Source organism: Hetaerina americana, unplaced genomic scaffold (genome assembly GCF_022747635.1).
Source record: "Hetaerina americana unplaced genomic scaffold, ioHetAmer1.1.p SCAF_2, whole genome shotgun sequence".
NCBI lineage: Eukaryota > Metazoa > Arthropoda > Insecta > Odonata > Calopterygidae > Hetaerina > Hetaerina americana.
The window spans coordinates 110,227,543-110,240,836 of NW_027286763.1; the positions used below are offsets into that span (position 1 = coordinate 110,227,543).

The 13,294-nt window shown below is 35.1% G+C and overlaps 1 protein-coding gene across 2 annotated transcripts in view; it reads left to right on the top strand.

The window, feature by feature from the left end:
• The window catches only part of LOC139688396 (zinc finger matrin-type protein CG9776-like), a 31,498-nt gene that overhangs the window by 13,830 nt on the left and 4,374 nt on the right, over positions 1-13,294 (top strand). For both annotated transcript variants that reach the window (XM_071585948.1, XM_071585949.1), the window contains 6 exons: positions 1,954-2,019; positions 2,343-2,521; positions 5,207-5,335; positions 9,291-9,482; positions 9,863-9,959; positions 12,527-12,645. In XM_071585948.1, the coding sequence (XP_071442049.1) occupies positions 1,954-2,019; positions 2,343-2,521; positions 5,207-5,335; positions 9,291-9,482; positions 9,863-9,959; positions 12,527-12,645 (782 nt within the window). The remainder of the gene's footprint in view (positions 1-1,953; positions 2,020-2,342; positions 2,522-5,206; positions 5,336-9,290; positions 9,483-9,862; positions 9,960-12,526; positions 12,646-13,294) is intronic.

The following is a 13,294-nucleotide window of genomic DNA, read 5'->3' on the forward strand; positions in this document are numbered from 1 at the left end:
AACCTATTTCTGATTAAATCTATGGTTGGATTTCCCTGTACTTTTGTCCTCCATCATGGAGTTCCTCCTCAGAGGGATTTACCTGTATTAGTTTGTAACATTCTCACAAATTGTAAAGGGCTGAGGAAAATGAAACCACCGTCTCAATTTCCAAAAAAATAAATTTTAGAGAAGGACAAAATGAAAAAAATTAAAGTAGCAATTCAAGAATTTTGGCAAAGGAAATTGTTTCGAACGGGAGAAACTTGTTCGGGTATCATTGACGCAGTTTATGGCTGTTCTCGTATTTAGAATGGAATGCTGCTTTTTGGGAGTTTTTGCCATGAACTGCATCATAAAATGAGATTTGGTTGTCCTTCATGCTTTATTTCAAGTAGATATATAAGCTTCTATAATTTTGATGATCATTCGGCAAAAAGAAATTGGCTGTGGCATTGAAAATAGGAGTTATCTTTTTGGTTTGTAAATTGGCAACATTTGCCTGCATTCACTAACCCATCCGGCCCCTTGATCCTGTTATGCTCAAATGGCTCTTCTCTTTTGCAAGTCATTGGACCAAAAAGCTTTCGTTCCCTATTTCTGAAGAGCTAATTTTCATTATTAGTTGTGTGGATCCACATTTCCTTGCAAATCTGTGTAAGGAGGGCATATTAGAGGCACCATATGACAAGTTAGGGAGGCTTAGTGAAAAATCAAATCAGCAATGCCTTATTTGTTTTTGTTGTGTCAAAGGATGTTGACTATTCGCTTTAAGATTATTTGCATGAACTTTGGCTGAATTGCAAGATACTCTATTGTCAAATTATATCAAGAAATAACATTTGAAATTTCAATCCTGCAATTGTTACTGATAGTTTAAAAAAATGATAATTGTGACTTCTTCAAATTGAACTTCCAAATGTGAATTAATATTGATGAAATTTCTTTAACTGATATTCTTGTCAACCATAAATGACTCTTACTATTAAGATTAGACATTTTTTTTAAATGACTACCTTTTTGGTGCTATGAAGTTTGAATTCAAATAATTAATGCATCGATACTTAGATGCCTGGGCTTCTTATTGCATCAGGAGATAGAAAGTCAAATGATAGTGGTCTAGCCTTGTGAAATGTGTCCACAATAAAGAAAGGAGCTTCATGCTTTCTCTTTAATTTTAATTTATACTACTAGTTTCAACCTCTAGGCTGTCATCAGGTGGTTTTGATTTATGATGAGAGCTTAACAATAGAAACTGTGTATATATATGTAAAAATGGTGAATGCAGAACATTTATTTTTTCAGCAGAGATGTGGTTGGAAAACATAATTGATTATATTGTGATGTACAATGATAAGCAGTTTCGATATTATTCAGTTACAAATGAATTATTGTAAATTTACCAATAGTTACATGGGATTATCAATCCATTAATATATTCTATCATGGCATGCAAAATGGGCTCTTCTTCATCTTCCCTCCCTTCATGAAAATTTCTTTGTTCCTCTATAACATTGTGGGCTTTTCATTTTTATTTTTAAATTGCAAGGGAACTCCAGCTGTTCAATTAATGGTAGTCTTCTAAGCTCTTAAGATTTTATATCCCTTGGGTTGTAGTTTTTTTACAACTTAAGTGTACAAACATCATGATTGGATTAAGATTTTTAATGTGGCAAGCCTATTTGTTTAAAGGTTAATTTGAACTAGAATTTTTCTTTGCTATAAACTCAAAATAATGAATGATTTTGTTAATGACTTCCAAGTAATGTAAATGTATTGATTCAGTTGAATTTTGTTTCTAACTTGCTACCAGTAGTCACTGCTAATCTCTTTGCATGACATATCTGTGGCATGGTGACTTCATCACCTTCGGTAATACCACATTTTATACTGCACCAAGTTGTAGTTTAGAGTAATAGTTTATGAATTATTCATCAGCCTTACATATTGTAATCACTCCACTTCTACATCCAGGGTCCCACGAAACTGATCCTGAGTCGAAGGCTGAAATGAAGAAAAGTGAGGAGGCTCGCAAGGAAGGTAGGATATATTATCCATTTCTTAAATATGCATTTGAATTTTAATGTAAAAAATTGTGATTTTCATTCAAATTAAAATATCATTTCAGTGTTGATATTTACCCCAGCCTTATGTAGCTATAGGTTTCCATAATAATATGTTTAAAAATGAATGGGAATTCGAATGCTCTTAAATTCCTTAGCTAAGAATATTACTTCTATGAAGCTTGTGAGTAATATTCATTCTTTCAGGTCAGTATGATTTAAAGGACGTTTTCCTGTGTAGTGTGTTAAATTGTTGTATTGGGAGTGGCTTTCACCATGGCCGTTGCTTTTTATTCACAGCTATAAAAAAGGAGCAGAAAGAACAAAAACTAACTCTCATAAAGCAGCGGGAGGAGTATTATAAGAAATCCAGTGTTTTGATGCGGGAGTTGGAGCTATTACGTGAACAAAAGGAGGAGTTGCTGAAAGAGAAGTCTTGTGACAATGACAGAATATTAAAGGAGAATGGAAAACTTCAGGTTATTATAATTTTTGTGTTTTTTTGTTTCAATCAGAGTTTAAAAAATTTGTGTGATTGGAAGTTCAATTATTTTCTCTGAATTATATGCCTCATTTTAAAGTCACCCTTTCCTTACTCCTAATTGTAATCATGGGCACCAAATGTTATTTAAGCCTATCATAAGAAAATTATATTTTTAAATTACATATAGCTTTTATCAAATGTTGAACAAGCATGCCAACCTTGCGTTCGTCCTGCAAAATTCAAAATAGCTTTACTGTTGTGTCATGTGCCTTAACATCATGTGAAGCTTTTGAAGAAATAAGGAAAGCTGAACCAGTGTGAAATTTTCTAAACTCCTGTTTTTTTTAGTATATTTCTAAGATCAGTTGTTGATTGCTATTATCCAGGAGCATCCGGAGTAGGTTTGAGTAAATAAAACAACATTATCTTCGTGTGATATTTTTTTGTATAGGAGTATTTATTTATTATATGATTGATGTGCTTGAATTTCTGTTAAAAAAATACATTTTCCTTTTGCTGTTTTGAATATGAGTGTCAATCATTCATAATTTCATTCAGCCCCTATATGTATATATACACGTAAATGCATTATTGTTATAACATAGGGAACTCCACAAATAATTGATCATCAAGGGGCCGAATGAAAAAAAAAAATATATATACACACACACACATATATATATATATACACACACACACATATATATATATATATATATATATATATATATACACACACACACATATATATATATATATACACACACACACACATATATATATACACACACACACATATATATATATATACACACACACACACACATATATATATATATATATATATTATATATATTTATTTATTTATAGTATACCTCAAATAATAATATTAATTAAATTAGCTTAATTTAATGCCTCCAAGATTAATGAAGGGGGTTGATGATGAAATTTGGGAATCTCTGCTTAATGTATATGTTTTTGATGCAGTGAAGTCCTGCTTTTAAACCCAGAATGAAAGCTTCCACTTTAACATGCTGCAGAATTCTTTGAACTTAGAAATGAGATGTACTGCTATCTCTTTATAGCTTTTCACCAGTTAATCTAAACATCTTCATCTTTTCAGGTTAATATTTTATTAAGAAAAGTATGGCCTCAGTTTAAGAAGTTGATTTCTTTCAGTGTGCATTTAGAAAAATTGGCATTTATGCAAAATTCTTTGCTTGAACTTCATTTTTTACCTTCTGTGATTTTTTTCTACCCTAGGAATTTTTACTTTCTTTATTCCAAGATTCTTATTCATTGGTTTCAAAAGCAAATGGCTGTCACTTTGTTTGTCACAAACGCTGGGGAAGAAGTACCAGTAGCAGTGGTTATTCTAAAGCAACATTTCTTGATGCAACAATTTCAAACTGTAGAAATCATTTGCCTTGACCGGAAATTGAACCGAGTGTAAAAGGAGCCTTGGTAGCTTAGCTGGCAGTAGTAGTAGTAGTTTTGAGGGGAGGCGACCGACAGCTAAGGTCATTTGCGCCATAGGGGAAGGACAGGAAAGGATGAAGGGTGGAGAGAAACCCGGCGTCGGCATTAGCCTACTCTTTACGAAAGGCGCCAAGGGGTCCGCGGCTTAACGTCCCATCCGACGGACGGCGTACTCACTCAAAGTGCCCTCCACAAAGCACCTCAAGTAGGGATCGAGATACCTCTGAAAAATATTCAACACCGCCGGGATTTGAACCCGCGCCCTCAGGGTGGGAAGCCAGTACGTTAGCCCCCGCACCATCTCGATCCCCAGCTTAGCTGGCTTATACACTTGGCCGGACATCAAGGAATCTGGGTTTGAATCCCAGTCATGGGGAATGAGTTTCACACTTTGAAATTGTTGCATTGTAATGTGCAATGGTGGATGACTCCATTAAAAGTTACTGTCCTGGCATCTCCCTAGTGTCTTTGAATTTGCAAAATGTCGTCATAATAATTCTACTGAAGTTACTGAAAGAATACTTGTTAAGTTACCAAAAATGTACCAAAATGAAAACTAGTAGGTATGTCTTTACCAGTTAATGCCCAATTCCAGGTTATAAGTTGTCATTTGTCCATCTATTATAAACCTTAATGTTCAAATTGAGTGGCTTCAGGCGTGATGTGGTGGAAGTCAAGCATAATTAATCATTGATCGTAGCACTTTTCCACCTAAAAAATGGAAAGTGGAAAAGTGCTTCAATCAGTTGTTCAACCTTAATGATATTATAGGAAGAAATGAAAATTGACCTTCATCTATGTACATAGTAGTATTTTGTTAACAATTTTTGAGGATGTTTCTCTGAAAACAGAAAATTTTGCATTCCTAATTCTTTCTAAGAGCCCTTTCATAACTTATTCTTTTTTCAAAAACATCTCGTTAACTACATGTGTGAGTGGAACAGTAGATTGGTGGAGAAGATAAGTCACTCTGTCGCTATTGTGGTGTTCATTTTTGTTTGAAATTAAAATGTGGTAAAATAATTTTCCAACCAATTGTAAAAAATCTTTTACTTTCTTAATTTGTTTTATGAATTGTTTTCTACGTGACAGGGATGTATTTCCATTGATACTTAAGCAAATAAGTCGTTTCTCACTTGAAAAAAAAACGATCCTAGTTTTACCCTTTGAATGTATCTGTAATAAACCTTTTTTTTTCCAGCTTGAAATTCAAAATAAGCTGAAGGCGATCAACAATGTGATTGATATGCTCACGGGCATAATTGGCGATAAAAAAGACAAAAAAGAAGAGAAAAGAAAATCCGCAAAGGAGGAAGGGAAGACAGAAAAAGTGAGTTTAATTTTCATTGAGATAATTACTTAATAATATACCCAATCCCAAAGGGAATCGTGCCTCACTCTCCATTGTCTCGGCAAAGCTAGGTTTATTTCTTAATTAACTGGTTCAATACCCCTTTTAAAATCAGTATTTAGGTACTAATTGCTAATCTTTGTGTGTGAAGTGAATGAGAATAAGTAATTCATTTTGAACTAGCAAAAGATTTTAAATGGCTCTCCTTGATGCATAGCCTGCCAAGTGAATAAGGTATTTGTATTCTTTTTACCTTTCATTTTATTATTACTGATGTTTCCAGAACTACCTTCCAGTCCTGTGGCTGTTATCAGTTTTAACTTTTTAATTATTTAGTGGACTTAATAAGTTAATCAATGTGGTGTACCCTGTCTTTTACTTATTTTTGTAGATTCTGCTCTCTGTAATTCTCCTGGTTGTTTTTTTAATATCCGACTTAAAAATTCTTAATATTGTTTGACTGAAATGCATGTTTATGTATTTCACTGGTATGCTGTTGGTATTGGTATTCAATTTAATATCTTAGCCCAATTGAGTGGTTTAGAAATTAAAAGCAACTTGGTAAATGGAAAGTATTTGGATCAGAAAGTAAAGTATTTTTAGGTTAACCTATTAAAAAGAAAATTGAAAATAAATTATTATAACAAAAACATTAGCAGCTACACACATATCAATGTTTATTCTTTGGTAGGATCCCAGAAATTCCTCACCATTGGGCCAAAATGCCCTTGTTTCCATGCCCTGAAGCATAATTCACAGCTACAAGTTTAAATGCAATATTATGAGGCTAAAAGCAACAGCATTTGCTCCAAAAAGATTATTTTTAATATTAAAATCTTTTCTGTGGAAATGCCAAGTTCGCTTAGTTAAAATGCTGTTTCTTTTACCCTCATAATGAAGGAATTCCACAAAATTAAACCTGAAACTGTTATGTTTTATGCAATAATTTAATTTCTATGCCTTTGTGACATTCCTCGTATACTTCTAATGGTTGAATACTTGTAGACTCCGGAGTTAATGGGAAGAGATACAATAATGTATGTATTAGCCCAATGAGGGGTGGCATTCCAGTTAACCCAATACATATTTAGCCCAATGCAAGTTTAGTAGCAGCACCTAGTTTAAGTTGAAGCTCAATGAGCGTGCTACTTGGTATAAATTTACAATTTATTCAGGAATTTTCTCAGGAAGTGCTTTCTACGAAATATTAAAACTCCGCTGCTAACTACTGACTCGAAAGTGTTATCGTAAAATTAGTGATCAAAGCAACCATTTTCTATGCCTGATTTGGGAAAATTTACTATAGCTTTTGTCATGCATTCAGAACTTCTTTCACCCTTTCTTATATTTGTTTGTTTTATCGTCCACGAGTTTATTTCTGACTTCTTTACACCATAACAACATTCCTATTCCCTTCTTTCAAATGTTTTCCTCCTATTTCCTTGTAATTAAATTATAGGAGTTCTAGATTTGTGCTGACAAAACACATAACCCTTTAAATCTTAATCACAGCTCTCATGGCATAGCAAAGTAATGGACAGAGATTTGACAGCACAAAAGATCAGAGAGCAAACTGAAATGAGATGTCAATGCCTTAATATTTTATGACTACTTTTCATCTGGTAGCTTTTATATTATCCCTAAAATCTCAACAGATAACATTTTCATGGACATGTATGTGTACACTTTATTTTGAATTTCAAGCACCCAATGAGTCTAAAAAGGAAATGAACGCAACTGTAGTATGAATTTTGACATCTAAGTAGGTACACGGTGTGAATTGTTCCCTTTATCCTATTTGATTACAAATAAATGAAAGGACTAACTTTGTAGTTCCACACGAAACGTGTGGAACGTGTTTTGTGTGGAACTACAAAGTTAGTCCTTTCATTTATTTACAATGAATCAGTTCCATAAAGTTACGCCAGAAACCATTAACTATTTGATTACCTTAAATTACATAGTGGTTGATGAAAAGGCTAAATTAATTATGCATTTACCACTGACATTAAGTGGTTGGTAATGCTACATCAGTTGAAGATAATGCCTTGCCATTGTGTCTATGAAATCAAGAAGCATTTGAAGATTAATTTACACTGACTGTCCAATTGAAAAAATTGGTGTTAGAGAAAATTCAAGCTAAATTTTCATGATATTAAGTTCAGGTGGGGTGGCACAAATTGGAATTTTATGGAAAATCTGGCAGTTGTATACTCCTATTTATTTGATTTGCGAGGGAAAAGTCTATTTGAGACAGAGTAGAATTATCTTCAAACACTTGAGTTGCATTTTATCCAAACTTAGGGATCAAAGATGTCTTGATGTCTTTGGATCACCTCTGTTTGAAGACCTCTTCCCTCTTATATCAAAAGTCTCAAAAATGTTATTTATTCCATTTGGAAAGGAAATTTATCATGGGTAATAATGGATGACAGTCTCTTATGTATTGTGGGAATAGTGGTTTGTGTAGATAATTCATTGTTCTGCGCCATGACAGTACGAGGATTAGGTGAAAAGTTCTCTGCCTGACTCTGAGAGACTGATTTTCAGTTAAAAAATAATTCTATTTTTCTACATAATCTCCCTTGGCTTCAACACACGTGGTCCAACATCAGGATTCCTTCCCGGAATTGAGAGTCTGGAAGGCTGTGAAAATATCCATCAATGGCCCTGTCAACTTCGTCTTTTGACGCAAAGCGCTTCCTAGAAACAAATGCCTTCAAGTTAAGGAGCAGATGGAAGTCTGAGGGTGCTAAATCAAGAGAATAGGGAGGATGGCCGAGCAAATCGTACCCCAAATCCTGTAGTTTTCCCATTGCCAACGCACCTTTGTGAGCTGGTGTTATGTCCTGGTGAAAGAGATTTTTTTCTTCCCAAAGCCAGGCCTCTCCTCCTGAATTTTGCCATCCAGCTGGTTAAGATGGTTGGAGTAATATTCGCCTCTAAATGTTCTGCCTTCTTTGAGGTAATCAATCCACAGGATCCCTTCTGCATCCCAAAACACACTGGCCATAACCTTTACCCCACATATGCGATCAAATTTGCTTTCTTTTGCTCTGAACCACCGGTTTCCACCCCCTGCTTCGACTGCTGTTTTGTGTCTGGCGTGTAGTGGTGGACCCATGTCTCATTGATGGTGACAAATTGCTGCACAAAATCGGTTGGTTCCCTCTTTGAATCGGTCCGATTATTGCAAAAAGAAATTGTGCAGATGTTTTGATGGGCATTTAGCAAATGCAGCACCCACATAGTGCAGAGCTTTTGCATCCCTATTCTTTTGTGTAAGATGTTTCGTACCCTTTCTTCCGATATCCCCATGGCCTTAGCTATCTGATTCGCCTATTGTCCAATGCGTTATGGTGCACCTTTTCGATGGTTTCCGGTGTAGTTTGGGTTTTTGGCCATCCTTCATGTGGGTCATCTTCGAGGAATGTGCGACCTCATTTAAATTCAGCTGCCCACTTTTTAACGGTTGACATTGAAGGAGCAGAGTCCCCGTACACTTTTTTCAACTTCTGATGAATTTTCTTACGGGGTAATCCATCCAAAACGAAGAATTTTATGTCCGAACAAAGTTCAAGTTTTTCCATTCTAACGAAAAACACTAAAGATGTCTACTGCAACAATAGGTGTAAACAAACTACTGTTCAAGAGAACTAGTTGAGACTTGTCTCACGAACTAACTCGTGTACCCAGGCAGGAATGATGAATTTTCGCTGATTTGAATGCCATCTCTGTGTCAGACCGAGAACTCTTCACTTTACCCTCATAATCCACTTATCATAAATATAATGATGTTGAAGGTTGGATACATCCCTCAGTGAATGAGTGGTGCAGTAATTCAAAAAACACAAGCTTAAGGGTATATTTCATTTAATTATCTCAATGTCATGATGTTTTTTTAAATGGCTGGAATTTGTTTTCATCACCGCAGCACAAATCGGTGGAATCCAAATTAAAAGTAGCTGTGCATGAAGATGACGAAGAGGAAAGCGAGGATCCTGTGTACAATTACGTCTACTATGATCCTGAAGTGCATTGGTGCAGGGTGTGTGACGTCTTCCCAAAGACTGCCAAGGAGTATCTTCATCATCTGCATTGCTCAGAGCACAAGGAACTCACAGGGGTATGGCTTGGCTTTTTTATCATGTTTTATTGGCTCGGAAACATATTTTCAATGCTGGAGAATATCTTTGTATCCACATGAACTGTCATAAATATTCGGAGCAGTAAAGAACATTATTTTCTATTAATAATTCCTCCATTAATATATATGTTTGGCTCCACTTAAAAGAGCAAATGTATGCCTACTAAATACTTTTATACGAATTTAATTTTAATGCCTTATTAAAATAATGAGGTAGTTAATCGTGCATATTGATACTTCAGTTAAAGAGTAGTCATTTTGACTACCATTCGGTCACAAAATTTCCTAGTTACTAAAACCAAAAAATCAACTGTTAATGAATGTATTATGAAGTTAATTCCAATATTATGCTGTTATAGAAAAAGAAAATGGTGGACAAGCCGTGGCATAAAAGCAAGGCTGAACCAGAGGTCCCTTATTACAAAGGTGCCCCTACCAAAAGAACTTCTATCAAAGGTAAATTTATTACATTTAGTATGTATTTGAAGATGGTGAAATGTGCACAATTGTATTTCCGCTTCAGCTGTAGCAATAATGTCATTATTTAATTAATGTTTTTTGATAATTTGGAAAAAAAAGGATAAACCAAATTAGTTGTCGATAAATTTTAATCATTATCAGAGTTAATAATCAGCATTCTGTGCCAATGCATTGTTATAAATTTAGATAAAATTAAATAAAAAATAGAATTATGGTAATACAATTGCAAGTGAATTAGCACCCGAGTTCAGTAGTGCTTGTGTGCAGAACTCTATTAGTGTTATTATTCTTATTGTAGTAGAATGTAAATCAAGTTATTTCTTGCTCTTTTAGGCTAATGAAAAGATTGAATTTCTGTTCAATTTCTGTTCAAGTCAACGTTTTTGGTGACGTTTTAATAATTTGATCATTCTGTTGATTGCTAGGAAGAAAATGTTTCCTCATACTCATGTTGGTGGTACCAACTAGGAAGCGAGATCAGAATTTCCAAGTGACAGTTCTTTGTTGTGGCTATAAGTTAATTGTAGAAATAGTGGTGCTGGAGATGTTTAGATTAAGTGGAAGCTCTTGTGGGAAATTAATAGTTAACCCTCTCTCCTGCATCTTGTAATTATCAAATGATCATATTTTTAATACTACATTTTAACTCTAATGGCCTGAATTTAAAATGGCCCCAAAAATTATTCACTTTGGGTATTTTGCTCTCATTATAGCAGGAGAATTTTTGAAACCCAGGAATTTTCTCAGAAGATTCAGTGTATTTTATATCAACATTGCAACATTTATTGAGATAAATATGTTTTCATCAAAATTACACATTCATCCAATACTAAGACTTGACATTAAGTTGATTGATGTACGAATAGTTCTCAATTGATAATAAATACTAATAACCATATGAGATGAATCACAGTAAGTTTTGCGGTGATAATGCATTTCACCTTCAAGTCCCATTACACTCTCAAACCGTTTTAAATTCATGTTTGTGTTCCAATCGTGAGCCTGATTTCTCAAAGAAACCCTTATTTCACCTTCTATTCCTATTCTTACATGCACAATGCATGCCCAATGAACATCATCCTCGGTGACTGTTGCATTGTTCCAACGTTCCAAGACCTTCCATGGTCAACTGATGCCGTGGGTGGCAGTGAATGCTATGCATCAGTCTCTCCACTTTCTCCATATAGGAGAAAGTATTGCTCACATGAAACTTGTGAATTTTTAAGAGAAATACACGTTTTGAGGATCCCTGGACACGTTTGGACCCTTCTCCAAGTGATGTCTGTGTGTGTATATAATTGGTTTTTTTTTCAGGACAATAATTTAAAAACTATCCCTGGGTAAAACATTAAAATTTGGTTTTTAACATCTTTATTACGAGTGAATGACTTGATCAGATTATGGCAGTGGAATCCATCCATAGGACATGAGCATCTCACCATAAATGTTCCCTTTGCATTACAAGTACCCTTGAGGGTTCATTAACCTTTCTCTTGCTTGCTCTTTTCATGACTCAGGGTTAACCCTCCACTGGTGATAAAAGTTCCACCATCCAGGTGTCAAGCTTGCATTAATGTAATGTTTTTAGTTATTATTATGTTGGGATAAAATTGGTATGGATTAAGTGATCATGCAGAATAAGTAGTTGCAAGTCAAACTTGTGCCTATGCGGGTTGGGTCGTGTGATGTTACTGGGGTCTCGAAAAAACTGTTTGTTATTTTTGAGTTGTCGCAAGTAGAAAAAGAATGCACGTCCAATGTTTAGGGCAAGTCTGGCACTAACATACCCTACATATCATTCCCTTATTGCTCAGACAAAGTTGAATAAACCTCATTTTAAGACGCATAGTGTTAATTATGTATATTTCTCTAAATGACACAGCATTTTCAGTTACTAACTTTGAAACTTGTTTTAAATTTGAGATGGTGGTTCTTGTGTACTAAATATTGGAAAGTATTTGAATTTCGTGGGTTGCGGTAGTCCAGGTGTCGGACTGCTGACCGGTGGGCCCGGGTTCGATTCCCGGTAAAGCTTCTCCGGACACCTGCAGCTCCTTCCAAGCTATGTGATTTTTCGGGTACCAGATCTTCCTGGGAAACCATAACCGGCCCTGGGTATTAAGGAACTGGCCCCCCTACCCTGGTGTTTCACTCACCGTATAGGGCTTAGTGCTGGGTGAACTCTACCATCACCTACCTAAGCGACCTCCGGGTTGATTACTGTGTTTATGGTTTTTTATTCATTTGCATTTCATGGCATTTCATTTAACAGAGGGAAAGTGATTTACTATTGAGTACTTATTATTGCCCCAGTGCCAAGTTCTATTGTGTGTGCTGTGCAATCGTCCTTCCATGTCATGCCACCTTTGATTGTGTAACTGGTGTGGACATCCCTTGAATCTAAGACAATTATAACTCTATGTATATCAAGGGTGTTATTGAGGGTTACCTGACTAAGTATGAGGCCCACCTCATAATCTTTGTCTTTTGTATTATGCTCCTGGATCAGTGCACCAATTTATCAATAAATGATTATATTTCAGGTCTCCAGTTCCTTATTTCTGTTTCATCGTGGTATTGTAAATTGTGCGATACATGGATTGGAGATCTTCATTGTGTCTCTCTGCATTTGAAATCGAAATTGCATCTGGAGAACTACAAAGTGAGTGTGAATATTCATTTTAATGATTGCACCTGATTCATATTAAATATGAAATACATCGTGTGGTTTGCCTTCGGGTATTGTTCTGAATTGGCTAGTGCCTGTTGTTAGTTTGTGTTTCTGAAATGGGATTTCATGTATCTTTTTTTCTTCCCCTTTGTGTCTCCTTAATCCCTTTAGTTTCTCATTATTATGCAATGATGGCAGTTTAGAATTACTATCTTTGACCCTAACATATTGCCTAATGTCCCATCAGAGTCTTTTCAAGTACAAAGCTCATATTTTCAATTTATTACATCTTATTTTCCGAAACCAATTGTAAGAATGACTGGCTGTTTAAAAATTATTTATTTATGCGGGAAACATTGCATCAAACCAATGGCAATTAACGAAGCTTATGCCTAAGTAAATTCACATTAGCGAGAACAAAATTTGAACTAGCTTTTTTACTTCATAAACCTTGACAGATGCTGTTGTAGGTATGAGTTAATTGTATCAAAAAATTACCTTGAAATGTGGAAGTTAGAAAAAATGGATTTCTTTGTAATGGAAGGCAGGCATCTGACCCGAATGGTTGTTTTAAATTTAAAGAGGCCAGAGAGGAATGAGGACAGTCCATCCAAAATGAATTTGGGTAAAAAGGCTCTTC